General features: G+C 35.5%; 1 protein-coding gene across 3 annotated transcripts in view; it reads left to right on the forward strand.

Annotated features, from left to right (window-relative positions):
• Positions 1-20,164, forward strand: part of Lrba (LPS responsive beige-like anchor protein) — a 537,266-nt gene that overhangs the window by 178,732 nt on the left and 338,370 nt on the right. For all 3 annotated transcript variants that reach the window (XM_029537235.1, XM_021195949.2, XM_029537234.1), the window contains exon 36: positions 11,314-11,422. In XM_029537235.1, the coding sequence (XP_029393095.1) occupies positions 11,314-11,422 (109 nt within the window). The remainder of the gene's footprint in view (positions 1-11,313; positions 11,423-20,164) is intronic.

Genomic DNA, 20,164 nt, shown 5'->3' on the forward strand with positions numbered 1-20,164 from the left:
GATTTGAGCTTTGTACAGCGCGATAAGAATGGATCAATTTGCATTCTCCTACATGATAACTGCCAGTTGTGCCAGCACCATTTGTTGAAAATGCTGTCTTTTTTCCACTGGATGGTTTTAGCTCCCTTGTCAAAGATCAAGTGACAAAGATCAAGTGATTATAGGTGTGTGGGTTCATTTCTGGGTCTTCAATTGTATTCCATTGATCTGTCTGTCGCTGTACCCGTACCATGCAGTTTTTATCACAATTTTGACTGAAGTTTTGACTAAAGGTTTTTTTTTTTTAATTTATTTATTTATTTATTTATTTATTTATTTATTTATTTATTTATTTATTTATTTACAGTCCTGACTTTATTCCCTTCCTGGCCCACCAACCCTCTGACTGTTCCACATCCCACAACTCCTCCCTCCCCATTCCCTAACCTCTGGTCTCCAAGAGGATGACCCCACCCCCAGCCCAACTCCACCCAATCAGATTTTTCTAATTTCGGGCAATTATAAGTAGAACAGCAATGAACATGGTTAATCAGGTGACCCTGTAGTAGGATGATGCGTCCTTTGGGACAATGCCCTTTTTCCGGGTGTACGTGTCTGTATTAGTTTCCATCTCTGTAAGAGAAAACGTCTCTGATAATAGCTGAAAGAAACACTGATCTGATTTTAGCCTGGTATGGAATAACTTTTCATAACCAGCCATCGTGTGGTAAGCTGTTGTTCCTGTCATAGTGGTGGTAATGGGGACATCTAGATAGCCTTACCACAGGCTTTGTCTTTCTATTTTCTTCATTTAAAAGATATTCATCAGTATAGAGTGTATATAAAGGAACAATTTGGAGGCATGTTTCTAAAGCAACTGATTGGATTTTTCCTTTTATACAGTTCGGTACCTTGAAGTTAGGTGAGTCTATGTAGGTTGGATGTGTCTGTGAAGTAGTTTGAAAATTCCATACTACCTTGCGTCTCAGTGGCAACAAGTATAGTAATAAAGATTTTTTTTTTTCTTTAACTACCAGGTCCAGATGTTTTCATCTTGCTATGTAGATCTGACCTTTGTCCTTATCAATTGAGTAGCTGCTGTAAATTTGGCCTTTGGTGAATGTTTTAGTAGTGTAAGTAACATGAAGACCTTTATAGACAGCAGAGTACGGTTTATCAGACTTGATGGGTATCATTAGCAAATCAATTACTTAGGTCAGATGTAGGTGTTATTTGGGAGAAATGTTTCCCTTGTGTATTTAAATAATACAATATTTTTATGATTTTTAGTTCAATTACTGTCATTGTTCATGTAAGTAGCTTTTTATTTTAAGAAAACTTATTTTAGAGTGGAAATTGGAAATAGCAGTGATGGACATAATCAAGTATGTTTTAAATGATTTTTTTTACCAAAAGACAGAAAAACTTTAATAACAAATTTCAGTCAACAAAGTGAAGTTTTCATCTTTTATAAGCAAGTGCATTGTTAACTTTAAATAATAGTGTTGGTTTTTAATGTTTTGTGGTGTTTGATAAAAATTTAAAGTTTTTGAAAGCATTCTTATTTTTTTATTGATTATTTTATTTATTTACATTTCAAATGCCATCCCCTTCCTGGTTTCCTTTCTGTAAACCCACTATCACTGAAGAAAGTGACACCTCTGTCTCTTGCAACCATTAACTGTCAATAGGATTGTGATGAGTCCTTTCCTCATCCTGAGGAAATGTTGATGCAACCATTAACTATCAATAGGATTGGGGGATTACGAGCCCTTTCCCCATCCTGAGGAAATGTTGACAGGCCCAGTCTTATGTAGGTCTTGTGCAAATAAGCACACGGTGGTAAGTTCATGAGTGCAATGATCATGTCATATGCAGGAGCCATTGTTGTATGGCACATTTCCCATTCTATGGCTCTTATATTCTTTCCATTTCTTTTGTCATCTTTCCTGAATCTTGGAGGAGGTGATGTAGATACCCTGTTTAGATAGAACACTCCTCCACTGTTAAATATTCTCAGCATGTTGACCAGCCATAATTCTCTGCATTAACTGTTGTCCTACAGCAGAAAGCTTTCCAGAGGAAGGCTAAGAGCAGTGTGAATTTATGAGTTGAAACATGAGTGTTGTGAAGGGAATTTAACAACATGCTTATTTCATAAAATAGTAGGTTCTTTCTTAGGTCTATGACCTATCAAGCCAAGGGCTGCTGACCAGGTTTATAATACTAGGCTCCTATGGTGCAGGCCTCAAATCCAACCAGAAAGCAATTGTTAATTCTGTCAATCCATGCCACTACTATGTCATTAAGTGTATTGTGCCTGGCAGGTCAGTAATGTAACATGCAAGACTCATAGCTGGGGAAGGCTGTTAATAAATTTTCTCCCCTAGCAGCCTGTATACCATCTTTCTGGTGAGCACTATGCAAGCTAGTCTGCAAGGAGAAAGCTTTTAAGTCTAACTGGAACCTATGACCAAAGCATGTACAGTCTTAAGCAATAGGGTCTTACCATCAAGTTCAGGTGGATAACCAGGAGTAATAGCAATAGTCTGTATTGTGCTGGGGGCTTCTGCAGCCTGTCTGATAGCTCAGAGTCACCTCATACCAGGTGCTTCTGGTGGGTAACCAGGATTAATAGCAATAGTCTGTTGTTCTCAGGCTTCTGCAGCCCGTCTAATAGCTCAGAGTCACCTCGTACCTGGTGCTGGAATTGTTACTTATTTGTCCATACAGTATGAATAATGAAAACGGTACCAATTAATTTTTTTATTTAATTTTATTTTTTTGTAAATTGACGTAGACAAAATTGTCAGAAAGCTTGTGAGTTTTATGTTATTTGTGTTACTGGGTTTTTATTTTTAGTGGTTTTCTGTTGTTTTTACTTCATTTATACATTACAATAAGAGACAGAATTCCTTTTGCTGAATCGTTTTAAAATTGATGGTAAAAAATCAAGGAAACAATAGATTGTATTACTTTAAAGATGCAATATTTTTAAAACATTTTAACTATTAAGTTCCCATCCTGAATTTGGTAATTTGTAAAATACCATAGTAATTAATATAAACTTTTCTGATCATATTTGGTTTTATTTACTAAAAATACATTTTGAGAAATTGTCTCCATCAGTGGTTTCAGTTCATTTTAAAAAATCATTTATTTTACTGCTGGGTCTGGGTTCAGTGAGAGAAGAAGCACCTAACTCTCAAGAGACTGGAGGCTGTAGGGAGTTTAGAGGTCTGGTGGGGTAGAGGGTGACGGGAGGAGGTATGGGATGTGGAACAGTTGTAGGGGCAGACCAGAAGGGGAATAAAATCTGTAGTGTAAATAAATAAATAAATAAATAACCTATGTCAATCCATCTGACTTTATCCATTTGTCCATATATCCATCCATCCATCCAGCATCAGTTTCCTCTCCCCTACCCTAGTGTATGTGTGTGTGTGTGTGTGTGTGTGTGTGTGTGTGTGTGTGTGTGTGTGTGTGTGTTTGTGTGCATGCGTGCACACATTTACCATTAGGTAAAGACAAAGATCATCAGCTTTGGGTGGGCCAGTCTAGATACTAGTAGTTGATCCCAATTTTCTAATCTCAGTGACATCCAAAAAATGGTGGTGTTGGAAGGTGAGCAGAGCATTAAATAAATGAGAGGATGCTGTGGGCTACAGAGACATCACATAAGGATTTTATCGACACAATTAACATTCATAAAGGATGAGAAAACTGCTTGCAATATCTCTGAGGCCACACAGTAGGGACTTTAGCTTGTCAAACCTCAGCTTACACTTTGCATGAGGCAAATATTTTACACATCTGCAGACCATTCTTTTGAGTAATGGAAATGACTCATCTAGAATCTGCTCTGGCAGATGAGCCAGCTTTGCTGTGCACAGGGGCCAGGACAAGCACAACTCTTATGACATGGAGGAGACCCAGTAAATTTTCTGGTTCTTTTGTCTTTCTCCCACACTTGAGAACACAGAAAGAACAGATTATTCCATGTAGTGTTAGTCACAGGTATTAAGTTCTGTCGAGGGACAGCCAATATCTACTCGTTATAGTAGTAACTGTACTTATATCTAGATATGAAAATAACCTTCATAAGAGGCAAGATGTCTCTACTGCTAATACATTTGCCCGAGTCTTCAAAATTCAACTGTTTAATACTGCACTTCTGCTGTCCGAGCATTCTGTTAGCAACTCCAGCATTTCCCTACACTTCCCTTAATGGTACGGATGACTTACAAACCTCTGTGGAGATATCCAGTAGAAAGATGGGTAGAGACAAAGTAAAGGAGGAATAGGAAGGATGAGGAACTCAATCATTTTATTGTGTCCCCTTTGGCTTTTACCATTGATGTTTTTAATCTGGGTTATATTATAGTAAAACGACAAAAATATTTATTGCCCTCAAAGAAGCCCTCAAAGAAGCAGTGTAGTTACAGTGTATTCTTCCCATATTAATGGAAGAGAACATTTGAATTTAAATAAGGATGCTTTCTGGCTTAAATTTCAATATGTATGTGCTGGATGACAAAAGCTACAGTCATCTGAGAGGAGGGGTTCTTAATTTAAAAAATGCCTCCATAAGATGCAGCTGTAGGCAAATCTGTAGGGCATTTTTTAAGTTAGTGACTGATGGAGGAGGGCCCTGCCCATTGTGGGTGATGAGCATTCTGGGTCCTATTTGCAAGCCATGGTGAGCAAGGCAATAAGCAGCACCCCTCCATTTCCTCTGCATCAGTGCCTGTCTCCAGGATCCAGCCCTGCCCTGGTTTTCTTGAGTGATGGGCTATGATGTGGGAGTGTAAGCCAAATAAATCCTTTCCTCCCTAACTTAGTAATAACAGTAGTAAACCTTACTACTACAGTGTGTACTATGGTAGCTTCAATTATATACCAAAATAATTGTTTTGATGTTACCCTGTTTTGGGTCTATTTGTTGATTAGGAACCCTCTCATTTCTGTTTACTCCTGTGGACCAGTTGGTGTTGAAATCTGTGAGGGTAGCTGATGAGTCCATTTGTGCTGTTTCTTTTTATTTATTTATTTTGTAAAGGTTTAATATTTTATCAAAAATAGTAACTTTCTTTAATTAGAATAAAAGTATGTTTCTCAATTCTCTAAGTACTTTTTAAATTAAAACTCAGGTGTTCAGATTATTTTTCACATTTAACTTTTTAGCTCATTCAACATTGTATAGATAACACATCACACTTCAGCCTTTAATAAATTTTGCAAATTTTTTTGTATTCATATTGTTTTTCTGTGATTTTTTTTTGAAGGTTGTCTTATTTGTATTGATTTAAAGTAATAGTTCTGAATAAACACCTATCATGAATCAGAATGCACAAAATTCCACTGAATTTCAAAGCTTTAAAAAAAGGGGGGGGGACAGGGTTTTACTATAAAGCCCTGGTCAGCCTGGGACTCCCTGTGGAGGCTGCCTCCAAGTTGATACCACTTCCTGTCTATGCCTTCTGAGTTCAGAATTTTACAGCATCCTTTTCTCTCAGGCTCCATATTGTATATTCTGTGATGCTTGGGCCATTATGTATTATACTTAGAAGTTGTTTATTAACTTGTGAGTAGATAGGTACCCATTTAAGGATGCCTTGATATTAAAGTTTCTATGAAAGAGAGAAGGAGGGAGAGAGGGAGAAATGGGAGGGAGGGATAGGAACAAATATAGGAAAAGGAGGGTTGTAAGAAAGAGATGAAGGAAGGCTGATGCCTGGAGAGTTAGGAAATTATTTTTCACCGTAAGAACAAATGTTACTTTATTTTGTAGTGGCCATGATCTTAGAAGTCTTTAAGATTAGCTTTATATAGCATTGCCATTTAGAATCAGTCCCCCCTTACTGGTGTGTGATATTTCTCTGTAATCAATTCTAAAGATATTACAGTGTTAAAATCATAATTAAAGTATGGAATTTATTTCTACTTTCTTAGTTGTTAGAGTTTATGGACGTAATGATGTTTCTGTGTAGGAGTGAAATTTGAGAATAGATGCTAATGGAGGTTATAGAAAGCCGAAGAAACAGAGCAGTAATATTGGAAAACTTGGTAGAAATGTGTACATGTGCTTAGCCTGGGTCTAGACTGGAATAATCAGATGTGGACAATGGCTCGTAATGTAGTTATGGGAGATAGCTGTCATCATTACTGTTATTTATTGAGCCTCTAGCGTGAATCTTTTGTAGTTGGTCACTTGATAGGGCTGTATGTTTCCTAAGGTTGACACAGTAGTGTTTTTTTCCCTTCCTCCTTGCACTGTAGGTATAAATTATACATAGAGTTTCTTCTTAATATTAAAATATGTGAGTCATTTTGTGCTCTGCATTCAGAGATTAATCTACTTTATAGTAAACCCAACATTTTGAAACTGCTTGTTATAATTAAGACTTTGGCCTCATTTGCCTTTAATTCTTCATTTGCAAGAAGAGTTACACAATTATTATATAAATTATACTTGCTAAAATTGCATAATTGGTATATTTAGAAAGATAAGCATTTACATGAGAGGAAATGGCCTTTTAGGAAAAAAAATGTGTGTTCATTTACTTTGTAAGGTCATTTTAATATTTGCTCTAATGAAAGGACAAATATTAAAGGACCTTGCAAGATTCTGACTTAAATATAGTTTATAAGTTGATAAATAGAGTTCATTGGCTCCATTTATCTGTAAGAGCATTAAATGCTTATTAAGTATTTCAGGAGTGATTAGGCACAACTCTCCTGAATTGTACTTTTTTGATGGTGTGGTTAACTTAAAAAAGATTAATTGAAAAGTACATTCTTTGTTAGTTGAACAATAGATTGTTATACACAGAATACAGAAAGAGTTGTATAAGGTAGTGCATAAAAGGATAATATATGTAGTAGATACCATAATATTAGACATAATTGATGTAAAGATCTTTGAGATGAAATTACAACATATTCCATAGAGATGCAGAGGCTTGAAGTCAGTATTTCAGTGGTTTCAGGTTTTAGATGTAAAGAATGGGGACAAAAAGGAAAGAGATAGAAAGTGGTTTGTAGCATTTGTTTCTGTCATTTCCTGAGTATCTTTTTATGGGATGTTTTCCCTATGTCAGATACCAAGGATGTAGCTATGTGGAAATCTGTATTGCCAGAGGCATAAGGGCAAATAATATATAAGGAAACAATAATAAAGATAACTTAAGTAAGCAAGACAGGATAAAGTTACAAGAATTAAAGAGAGGAAGACTTGTAGGATGGTAATACGGTATGGGCTGGACAAAAAAGAGTTGTGATGAAACTGATTTCAACTTCTTTGTTCCTCCCTCCCTCCCTCCCTCCCTCCCTCCTTTCTTTCTTTCTTTCTTTCTTTCTTTCTTTCTTTCTTTCTTTCTTTCATGCGTCTGCGAGTCTGACCTTGACCTCACTATGTAGCTAAGACTGATCTTGATTCTTGATGCTCCTGTTTTTCCCTTGCAAGTGTATGTGTGACACCATGGTAGTGTCAATTAAACATCTGAATTTTTAAAATGTGTATGACTGTTCTGCCTGAATGTGTAGTGTTTGTTTGTTTGTTTTTGTTGTGTGCCATGTGAATGACATGCTCTCAAGGCCAGAAGAGAGTGTCAGGTCTTCTGGGACTGAAGTTCCAGATGGTTGCGAGCCACTATGTGGTTGCTAGGAATTGAACCCAGGTCCTCTTGAATAACAGCAAGTGCTTTTTAACCATTGAGTCACCTCTCCAGGCTCTCAACATCTGATTTTAAAGTATAGAAATAGAAAGATCAACACCTTAATGAGAGAAGAGAGAAATATAGTGAGCGAGTGTTTATTAAATGGTAGGTTCCTGGAATATGACTGTTACATGGTGATCTTCTGAACCCTTGTCTGCAAAAGGACAGGACCAAGATAGTAGAGAAGCTCAAAGTTCTCCTCTACAAATGTAAGATCCAAAAACCATGCACAATTAACTTTCAATTCAAATTCTAAATGGAATATGCTTCACTTTTTATCAATGTTTGTGGCAAAATAGATGAATTATACACAGACTAAATCCAAAGGAATTACTATACTTCTTATAACATATCAGATGAACATGATCCTAGAATCAAGAAAACAGATCTAAGTTCACCATTAAAATCTTTATAAAATAAAAATTAAAAACTAATGAGCCAAATATGCACTGTAGTAGCATAGGTGTATCTGATTTTGTATAACAAAAGAGTCCATGATAAAATGTACAATATTCGTTTGAGAAAAATATAAAAGAAAATGTATCAAATTGCTTGTTATCCAATATGAGGTCAACAAATTACAGCCTGTGGCCAAAGCTGACCTACTGATTATTTTGTTAATAAAGTTTTAAAAGATCACTTGTTTAAGTATCACCTGTGGTTGTTTCCAATTCATAGGATTATATTGAGCTGAACAGCTGTAGCAGAAGCTGTATGTTCTACAAACCCTACATTATTATTTGGTCCTTTACAAAGAACACTTGCACATACCTAGGCTAGAGACAGACACTATTTCTCCTCCTCCTAGGTATATATTCACTGAGGTTGAACAAGCAATAATGAAAAGAAACAAAAATAGAAGACTTAAAAATAAATGCTTTCCCCTTTTATATGACATTATACTCTTTTTTATATAATGTGACTGCAAATGTGAAAGATTCTGCCCCATAGCCTCAAACTATCTCTAGCTACTTTTATCGTCAATTAAAAAAAAAAAATCTTCTCTACAATTTTGAAGTGATATGATCAGGGTATTTTTAAAATGCTTTTAAATAGCACACATTTATATATTATACAATCCACCATGTAACTTTTGAACCTGCTAATGAATGACTTCCTAGAAGTGTAAGACTGAGAAAGCAGGGGCTTTCAAGAGTGCAGATATGAAATACTGTTTTGGGCTTCTTAGTTTCCCTCTGAAGACTTGCAACCACATCATGAATCTGTTGTCAATATATTGCCTTGCAGCACTCAAACAGTAATTGAATTGATTAGTCAATGGCACACCATTGTCCCATTCCCCAGTCAAGTAACCTCAAAAGTTATTCAAGCCTCCTTCCTTTTCTATACCACCTTCCTCCAGACCTACAGTCAACACACTTTATCAATATTTCCTCTGTCGTGTCTAGATTTAATTTATTCTACCTCACAGTGTTCTAAAATCAAGGCTTTACTCTCATTATAACTGACTAACTCCTCCATTGGCTTAACATTTTTTTGTCTACCTGCCTTTTAAAGCACTGTCAAATGTCTTGTCAACAACTAGTACACTATAAAAACTAGGTTTAATTCTGTGTGGACCATTTGACTTCTTAGTCCAGGTCTTAAGTAAAGCTGACCTTTGCCTCTTGACTTTAATATCACAATTTTAAAGACTTATACAAGATTATTTGTTTGAATTATATTCATTCATGAAGTTTTGCTCAATATTGTGAAATTATTTTGTTATGCATATAATTAGGTATCTTTTTGTTACTACTTGTGTTTCATCATATGGATATTCAGTCATTTAAAGAATAACTTAAGTGTTCTGGAGATTTGGGTAGTTGCTAATGTTTTGCTCTAATAAAAAATTGCTGTTAGGAATTTGATTTGCATTGTTACACATTTTGTGATTTTAAGAATCTGTGGTTCTTCATATCTTTGGCAAAACTTGACAAATTATTAATGAATTTTTTTTATACAGCTAGCCTTTTAATTACTGTGATGAACACCTGATCAAAGCAGTTCAAGGAAGGGTTTGATTTACACACTGAGAGTCAGTCAGTCATGTCTGGGGAGGCATGGAGGCCAGAGTGTGGGCTTTTGGTCGCAGTGTTTTCGCATTCAAAAAGCAGAGTGCCATAAATGCTTGGGTCAGCTTGTTCTCTCCTTTTAGTCTGTCTAGGACTCCAGTACCCATGGAGTAGCACTGCTCACTCACATTGAGAGTGGGTCTCCCCACATCCATTAACCTTATCTAAACAATTGCCCAGTGATTCTAGATCTTGCCAATTTGACAATATTAACTATCGCAGGTGGTTTTTATAGAACACTGCAGCTTTAATTTGTTTCCCTGATAAACAATGATGCAGAGACTGATGATATTAACTTCTTTACTGAACTTACCTCAGGCTGTATCGAATCTAGTGTGACTTTGCCCTTCCTAGCATATATTCTTTGGATGCTTTTCATAATTGGCATTATTTTGTCCATGCTGATAGTTTTGCTTACTTTTATTCTTTGTAATGTCTTTAATTTATACGTGGGATTTTTCTTTTGTATAACTTATCTAATTAAAGTATTCATCTTGTAGGTATAACAAAATAGTAACATAGAAAGTTGTATTTTTATTTTGGAACGAAAATACAAATGAAGAGCCTGATGATACTCCTTTGTCCCTGTAATGTTTTCTTGAAATACTTTTGAGTTTTTTGATTCTAGGCTGTAGTTTCTGAATTTTTGAATTTACGCTTGGAAACCTGCTAAAAATTCTGGGATTCTATATACCTTATCTTGTCAGATTGTCTGTCTGTCTTGATCTTCTTTGTTCTGTGTGGTTACTGACAGCTTTGTTTAGCTTCATCATTCTCTCTTTTGAATACATATGCCTTAGTGAGAAGAGTCATGCTGAATGTGTGTTTCCTCCTCGAGGGTCTTTGTCTTCTTAAGTCTTGGCTGCCTTATATTTTAGTGTTGCATGATGTGACAAAAATACCCAATTTGTTCAGTTCATACGGCTCAGTTCATCTATTTGTTTCACTTGGCCCATGTGTGTTTTTTTTTTTTTTTTTGGTTGTTTTGTTTTGTTTTGCCAGTGGCTAGACAGTATATCATAGTGGAAGTGCATGGAGAAGAAACTGTTCCTATCAGGGTGCTGGGTGCTGTGGGAAGCATGAGAGAGTAAAGTCTAAAATCTCAGTATCCAATTAAAGACACTCCTGTTGTCCTGATGTCAACTAGGTTCCCACTCTTAGAGTTCATCCCTTCCAGGACTGTCCTGGACTAAGACAAAAGTCGTCAGCACATGCTCCTCTGGGTATACTTACCCAAACAGTGGTGCCTCCCACTGCCATTAAAGGTAACAGCTCACCACTTCAGCTTTAATGTTGAATTATTAATTGCTTTAGTTGGTTGGCCAGTAAATCCACTGTTACCAGAGTATAAACTTTTGATGCTTCTTTCTTTCACTTGTTGAAGTGAAATAATATTGATACCTCACTGTGTATGAAGCAAGAACAAGGCATTAAATATTCCTTTCTCTTCAAAAGAACAAAATATACTACCATTGAACCTAACTAGCCATTTGTTATTATATGTATACATATGTTTATTTGACAATATCCATCTCTTACAGGTTACTTAGCCAAACAATGAAGGATCATTTAGTAAGAGTAGCAAATGAAGCCGAATTTATCCTGAGCAGGCAGAGAGCAGAGGATATTCACAGACATGCAGAATTTGAGGTAAGATACTGCTATATGTTTGTTTATATACTGTGTTTAGATGGTAATTATCTGCTTAAGCAGAATGGTAGTATAATCTAAAGAAGCATGCTGTTAGTCTTCAAAATTTAGTTTATGAGAATCATGGAGGATTCTGGGAGAGCTGTCTTGGTTCAGCACCAGTTCACCCTGACATTTGATCACTGCATCTTTGGTTTATTGTTGACCTGCTTTTGATAATGGGAATGGGGCTGTAATCTGGTGGTTTCAAATAAAGAAAATCAGTAAAGGACATAGTCCTTTTTGCGAGTCTCTTGTTGTGGTTGTATGTGTTTGATGGTTTTGAGAGGTTTCAATTTTCTGCTTGCACCATGTGATCAGGCTTGGCAGCCTGGGCTGTTGCCTGTTGAGTCTTCCTGCTATACCTGCATCTCTCGTTCTGTGGCCCATGAGAGACCATATTTTGTATGACTAATCCTGTAACCAATGCTCAATTTAGTAGTTCCTCTTGGACATCTGCAACAAACGTGACTTCAGAAAGGGAATGACTGGTTTCATAGCTATATAAATGACTAAAACAGATGAAATAAAACATTTGACAAGAACATTTGTTAAAAATTGAAGATATTTAAAAGCATTTCAAGATTAAAGATATTTAATTGAAGATATTTAAAAGACATCTAGCTGCTACTTTCTATTATGTAAAGATAGATAAGCTCAAATGTTTTCCTTTTACTTTATAAAAGATGAAAACCATCACAGCAGAGTAGTGTGTATAGTTGAAAGGTTATCCATAGCTTGACTTTTAGTAACTTTCTGAAGTTTTTGCTACTAATTACTAACTACTAACTACTTTTTTCTTACAGAGATTCTGTTGTATATTTGTTTACAGAGCCTGTAATAGTAAAGAGGCTGATATGTTTTATTTACTGTCAATAATCTCTGATGATGTAGCTCTGAGGAGTGCATCACTTTAGTTCTTTGCTTTTTTTTTTTAATTTCAGTGAAATATTTTCCTTTTGTATTAATGTTCCATTAAAGTCATAGATCATCAGTAGGTACACATTTTAACTTTGTTTTAAAGAGTTTTTGAAGCTGTAGACAGGAAGTATATTAAAAATCATGTCATGTTCAACATTGGACATTACCTCATAAATAGTGTAAATGTATACATTTCAAGACTAAGTTTTACTAAAAATTTGTTGTTTCTGCAGTTTCAGTTTGCATAAATTATACACATCTGTAATCCAGATGTAATAAAAATTATCCCTTAATGATTTTATTTTTCAGAGCCAATTTAAGTTAAAATTTTTTTCAGTAAGAGTTTCATGATGTTCTTTTAGACAATACTGCTTTGAATTTCATTTATTATGCTCTAGAACTCACTTCTTATTAACTTCAGCAGATCTACATATTGTGTGGTAAATTTATTTGCTTGAATTAATAAACTTATAGTCCCTTTTAAGCAAAATACTTATATTAGAAATACTTCATTAACTCTGTGTATATGTATTGTGGGTATATCTGCCCTTGCGTGTCCATTTTTAATAAAGCTCAGAGGTTGGTGTTGTTGTCTTCCTTGATTGCATTCTATCCTACTTTTGAAGCAAGAGTCTCTCATTGAGCCCTGGAGCTCCTCAATTCAACCAAGTTGCTTGCCTAGTGAGTTCTAGGGATCTGACCTGCTGCCTCTTTCCCCTTTACTTCTGGAAGTATTGGTGTAACAGCTATTTTGCTGCACAAAGCTTTAAGTGGGTCCTTTACATCCAATCTCAGATCTTTGTCTATTGACCCATAACTTTAATTCCAGCTACATTTTCTAACAGGACCTAGAGCATATTTATTTAGCCAAACATACTATATTGTATTTATCTTTAATGACAATTTAAAGATGAATATTACTATTTTTATGTTTTAACTTTGCATGTACATTTTCAACATATTAGAATATTAACACATCTTGTTTGTTTGTTTAAATATATTTTTAATACTTTGGTGTTATTGGACTGCCACTATTTTTATGCAGGCCTTTTCTGATCAAATATTATCCATGCGATCTAGAAGTCTGGGTTTATAACTATACCAGGTACTAAAATGTTCTTGATACTTTTATATAACTTCCTCTATGCTTTGTAAATTATGTTCTTCAGTGAGCTTCTCCGCATGATTTCTTTTCAGTAATTAAATTAGCATTTTCAGCTGCTGAAAACTTGTTGGCCTTTTCCGTTCATTGTGTTTCCTCATGCGTAAAATGTGAGGCACCCTCATATTTTTAATTCTTTCAGAGTACCATTTTATAGCCTGGGTTTGTCAGCTATATAGTGAGAATGGTTTATTTCCCTATTCAATATTAAATAATAATATAAAATATTAATCTTACATGTCAATTTAAGTATGGATTTTATGTCAGATAAGTAAATATCCAAAATGACATTTTATAGTAATTTATAAGGGGTTGAAGATTATTTTTTCCTCTTAGACAATCCGACTAAGTTATTAATGATAGAAGATTCCAGATTCCTGGATTGTCTCTTTGTAGATGTAAAAACTATAAAACTATAAGATTTTGAAGCCATGTAATTTGGGATAATTGCCAGTATATTAGTGAATCTTACTATAATAGACATTAACAATTTTCAGTAGAATGAATGAATCTTACATGTAATTTTCTATTTTACTTTATTTGGAAAACATAACTGAATTATATTTAAATGAGGACTGATTTTTACTACAACTTTTCTAGAAAGTGTTGATAACACAGAGCTTGTACTTGTTTTCAAAGATCATATCTGTACCTCAGTATTCCCTTCTTCATTACTGCAGAAAATACTTTTCCTAGGTAATGTAGTTCTTTGAAATAAACTATGATCATTTAGTTATGTATGTCTTTAGGTGTTTTGAGGGAATGTTCTTTGTAAAAAAACAAAACAAAACAAAACAAAAAAACTCCACAAAAGCCAACAAGTAATCTTTACTTATGGATTTTTTTCGATACTGTATGCTAATTAATATTCTATGTTCTTAATTGAGATTCTGATCTGACCAATGGATTTGTGTTGTGTTGTTGATTGCATACTTTAAACAATTTAATTAAAAACTTCAAATCTGATTTGCCACTTCAGCCTTTGTATTGTGTTAAGGTGTTGGTTTACAGATCTACTACAGTGCAATACAGTCTGTATATGTGTATAGTCCTTATAATTTACTGACATTGTAGCAGGAGATGAAGTGATAGCATCTTCATTGGAATATGCTTTTCATTCAGCTTCTAATCTTTTTTTTTCCAGTTTTTTGAGATATGGTTTCTCTGTATGTATAACCTTGGCTGTCCTGGATCTCACTCTGTAGACCAGGCTGGCCTTGAACTTAGAAATCCACCTGCCTCTGCCTCCCAAGTGCTGGGATTAAAGGTGTGCCCCACTACTGCCTGGTAGCTTCTAATCTTTTGTTGCCTCTTGTTTTAATCAGTGTATTAGCCCATGCAAAATAATGCCAGAGCCTGACCAATACAGATGTGGATACAGTCAGCCAACCATTTGACTGAGTGCAGACACCCCAATGGAAGAGTTAGGGGAAGGGCTGAAGGAGCTGAAGGGGTATGCAACCCCATAGGAAGAAAAACAATATCAGCCACCAGATCCCCCAGAGCTCCCAGGGACTAAACCAGCAAGCAAGTACACATGGGTGGACCCGTGGCTCCAGCTGGATATGTAGTAGAGGATTGCCTTATCTCCCATCAGTGGAAGGCGACCCTCTTGGTCCTGTGGAGGCTTGATGACCCAGAGTAGGGGAATGCTAGGGTGCTGAGGTGGGTGGGTGGGTGAGGAAGCACCCTCATAGAAGCAGGGAGTGGGGGAAGGGGATGGAAGTTTGTGGAGGGGAATCTGGGAAGTGGGATAACATTTGAAATGTAAATAAATAAAATAACCAATAAAAAAAGTTTGTTAATGGATAACATGACCCATTCTTAGGGAATTCTATCAGATTTAAGATTATGGAGTGGATTTCGTGGTTAGTAGTTGCTTCATTGGTATTTACAAAATAATAAGTAATATTTGTTCTGTTCATGAGCACATGAGTGTTCACATGCCAGGAACACTATTATATTGGCTGACTTCCACATCTTAGTTTGACATTTGAATTTAGTAAAAAAAAATATTATTTCTTTCTTGTTTTAATATTGCAAGTTCTTATAAGTGATTTGTGTATGGGAAATCATGTGAAAGTGATTTAAGAGTACAGGAAATGTCTGAACTGTTGAAAGTCCCCTATGTGACTATAAAAGTTTTCATCTGACTTAAATCATTAACTTAGGTCAGTGGGAAAGAAACTTTATTTCAGATTTTGACAGACAATATTTCTGTTCTTTCAACATGATTCTTCTTCATCCCATTCGATGTAAGTAATTCATACTCTTTTGAGCTTGCATGGATAGACAGTTTCTTGTCTGCGGTTTACATTCGTTACCTGCACACTTTCATCTCCTTTTGAGTTCTTTAATCCCCATTGCAATGCTTTCCACATGCCAACTATATGGTGCAGCTGAAGGAGCTGGTGAGTAAGTCAGGCATCTTTGCTTTTACTAACTAACACCTTTCTCTGGTCACCTAGCATTCATAGGTGAAGGCAGGATGGGAGGTTTTTTCCAGTGGAGATGTAATGCTTTGGCTCAGAACTTTAGGAAACAGCTTGAGGTACAGTGCCATGTACTGATTCAGCTGTATGTAATACTTTGCAATTACCCTGGGAAATTATTATTTGGTCAGACAAAGCAAATTTGATTCTCTGTTTTGTTTCGCTTTCTCCATCAGAGGCTGAAAAAAGGAGATAAAGGTCGACCTAGCCCCCTTTTATTTTCTGAAATTTGGGTCTAAGTTTTAGTTTTAAATATGTATTTTCTTTATTTATAACAAGAGAATATTTTCTCTGTAAGCATGAGATATGATGACATTTGTGAAAGCATGCCAGTGTAGCACTTGCTTTTTAATTTGTCTATACATTGTTAAAAGTTACTACTACTGAAGAGTTATGTCATGATGGTTTGTTTCGTCATTGACAACAGAATAATTTAATACAGGAAACATAGCATCTCTGAGTGGATGTTTTTCTTTTTTCTTTTTTTTTTTAATTTAAAATTTTTTATTAGATATTTTCTTCATTTACATTTCAAATGCTATCTCCTTTCCTATTTTCCTTTTTATGACAAATTAATTTATTTTGTGTGTCTTAGTGTGTGAGGGATACATTATCATGGTGGATACGTAATATGTAATGATCAGAGGACAACCATTGGGAGTTTTCCTCTTCACTGTGCAGGTTCTAGGAATTGAACTCACGCCATCAGACTTGGTGATAAACAACTTTAACCTCTGAGCTGTCTTGTCCACCCAAGAAGAGAGTTTAAAAACACAGTTTCAACAGTTCATTAACAACTTTATCCTCAGGGAATTAATGGGTGACAGTTTTTAAATTTAGGGATTATTCAGAAGTTAATGCCACAAGGAATAAAATATCAAGTAAGAACTCAGCAGAGGGTCTTGGGAGGCTGCTGCACAAACAGGTGCTTGAGATACGATCCCTACTACTCATTATAAAACCTGGCTGGTGGCTCTGTGGTGAGTTTCAGTAATCCTGATGCTGGAAAGGCAGAGATAGGCAAACTTCAGAACTCACTGGCCAGATAGCATAGCAGAATTGTGGGAAGTTCTCGGTTTATTGAGATATTGTGTCAGGAACAATTAAGGGAGACATGCAAAGTTAACCTTTGGCTTCCATATGAATGTAGGTGCATTCACGTGCATACATACACAGATGAATATGTGTGTATATATATATATATATATATATATATATGAGTAGGAATATATGAGAAGGTGCTCATACTGTTTAAGAGTTAGAACAGGGGGCTGGAGAGATGGCTCAGCGGTTAAGAGTGCCGACTGCTCTTCTGAAGGTCGTGAGTTCAAATCCCAGCAACCACATGGTGGCTTACAACCATCCGTAATGAGATCTGATGCCCTCTTCTGGGGTGTCTGAAGACAGCTACAGTGTACTTACATATAATAAATGAATAAATCTTTAAAAAAAAAAGAGTTAGAACAGTATATGTAACATACATCTTTTAAAGCAAGGATATGATTGACATTGAACAAAATAGTTACAGAGTATTTTTGAGTGATAATGTGAGTTGACTAACGTTTGGTAGGTCTATAAGAGAGATTGTTGGCCAAACTCAATCAAAATCTATTACTGGAAATGGTATCTGTTTGTCCTGGTGAGCAATTTATTGTTAAAATTAATTTATTTTTGTATTTCCTTAAGAAAACATTAGAATTATTTAATGGATTTCAATCTTGACTTTTCTGGTTACAATTTCCTTAACAAGTAGTGAAATAATATTGACTCTAGTGGTCACCATTTCTATCACTGCCTCTTAAGTCATGTGAGTATATAGTATTTGTTTATCAAAACTGAACTCACTGTATGTGGTGTAAAAGTAGCTTATTCATGTATTTTAATCCACAGAAAAGACAAAGGATGTGTATTGAATTTAGAATGTATCTGTGGGAATAGCTAATTCAATCTTATTAGTACATATTACCTTACCTGTTTATCACTGTTTTGCAGTGAAAACACTGACATTCTATTTTCTTAGTGTTCTAGTAATACAATATATTATAGCTTTGTTCATCTTATTGTAAAATTGCCCTTTTAATTTTGTTTTTCTTAAATAACTCAATTTGAAGTTCAAATTTTTAGGTATATTGGAATGTTTAAAAGAATTTAAATGATGTAGTAGGTAAGCCATCAAGATATAGCTTCTGGGCTGTCTTCAATTCATACCTTATGTCAACTCTCTGACTATGGTCATGCACCACTGCATACCTGGTGGCTGTACACATTGGCCTCTTTCCCAGGCTGGTCAGCCCTGCTACCTACCTGCTACTCACCATAGACCTTACTTCCTCTGTCCCTGTTTTCAGGGTTATTTGTTACACTTTACAGATAATGCTTTGGCACTGTGGTAGTCTAATGTTGAAGTAAATCTCCTCCCAAATATGCCCCAGCAATGAAAACACAACACAATTAATATAATTACACGCGGTGTGCCTAGATTGGACAGATCTACACTACCATCTTCCACATCTATGAGATCTCTTAGAACTTGCAGTTTCTCCAGGCCATTTGTGTCTGCTCTGTTTTTCTTCTTCCTCCTCTTCTGTGTCCTGTCTTCCATTTTCTCTTTCTTCCCCACACCCTCTCTCCTCTACCTTTCCTTTTATCTGCCCAATCATCAGCTCTCCTTTATTTTACAAATTAAGTGGGAGCAGGTTTACAGGAAATCACTTGAGTGCTGACTCATTCCTAGTTCACCACCCCTCATCAGAGAACAGAATTAACATCAAATATAATTAGCCCTAGGGCTATCCATAACAGTCTATAATTATTTCAACAAAAATATTTCTATTTTATTATTTATTTATTTTTTTGAAACAAGGTCTCACTATGTAGTGCTGGTCCTCCTGGAACTCACTCTGTAGACCAGACTGTCTTGAACTCACAGAGATCCACTTGCCTCTGCCTGGAGTGCTGGGCTTAAAGGAACGTGCTACTGTGCCCAGCTTATTCTGGGTAGACTTTTTTTTTTTTTTTTTTTTTTAATTTGGTTTTTTGAGACAAGGTTTCTCTGTATAGCCCTGGCTGTCCTGGAACTCACTTTGTAGAGCAGGCTGACCTCGAACTCAGAAATCCGCCTGCCTCTGCCTCCCGAATGCTGGGATTAAAGGCGTGCACCACTGCGCCCGGCTTCTTTTTAAGTGCTATCCACAACTACTAATTTCTTACTGTATTGAAGGGAATGCTTTTTTTTTTTTTAAACCAAATTTGATACTTTTCTTTGATATATCCAAGAATGCTGTTTTTAAATGCAATTCTTAAAAGTTGCATTATGTTTAAAAACTTAAACTCCTTGCATAGACTTTTCTGTATTGCTGTGTTCACTATGCTTTGTATGCGTGGCAGCTGTGTTTTAACCAGGGAAGGACCTATTTGTGCAAACAAATATGTTATCATTGATATCTCTCTTTATATTCTCAAATTAATACCTGTGTTATGTCACGGACTCAAAACTAAGAATTTCACATTTTTATTGACCCTTGTTTTGGTTCTTTGCCATGATCCTGGGCTTGAGCTGAGCACCTTGTCCTGCTTAGGCAAGTATCTTCCTATAGCTCTCCTTCTCCATTGCAAGGTATGTTTGTGTGATAGCTACTTGGAAAATGTTTAGTTCTCAATTAAAGGAAACTGGAGATTTAGTTTGAAGTACAATATCCTTCAGCCATTTGAGCTGGATCATTGAACTAAGCAGAGACTTAAAATGAAGCTAACGAAGGATGGTCTCTTTTTCTCCTAATTAATGAGTTTGCACTTTCTCTCAACATATTGGTACAAGAGGATAGATTGCTATAGGGGAAAGCATTCATTTTTCAATGCCTAGTTTGAGCTCAAAGTAATTCACAGGAATGTAGTATATATAGAATAATTGAAAAAGGTAGGATTAGGTAGATCATTTTGACTTGTGTTTAATACTGTAATTAAGAGCTGGACTAAAATATTGTTATTGTAAGTAGGGAATAATCTTAAGGCATTTTTTTATTCACCTATCTTTATTATTATTATTATTATTATTATTATTATTATTATTATTATTATTATTTTCTTTATTTACATTTCAAATGCTATCCCAAAAGTTCCCTATACCCC

The sequence above is a fragment of the Mus pahari genome, chromosome 4 (genome assembly GCF_900095145.1).
Source record: "Mus pahari chromosome 4, PAHARI_EIJ_v1.1, whole genome shotgun sequence".
NCBI lineage: Eukaryota > Metazoa > Chordata > Mammalia > Rodentia > Muridae > Mus > Mus pahari.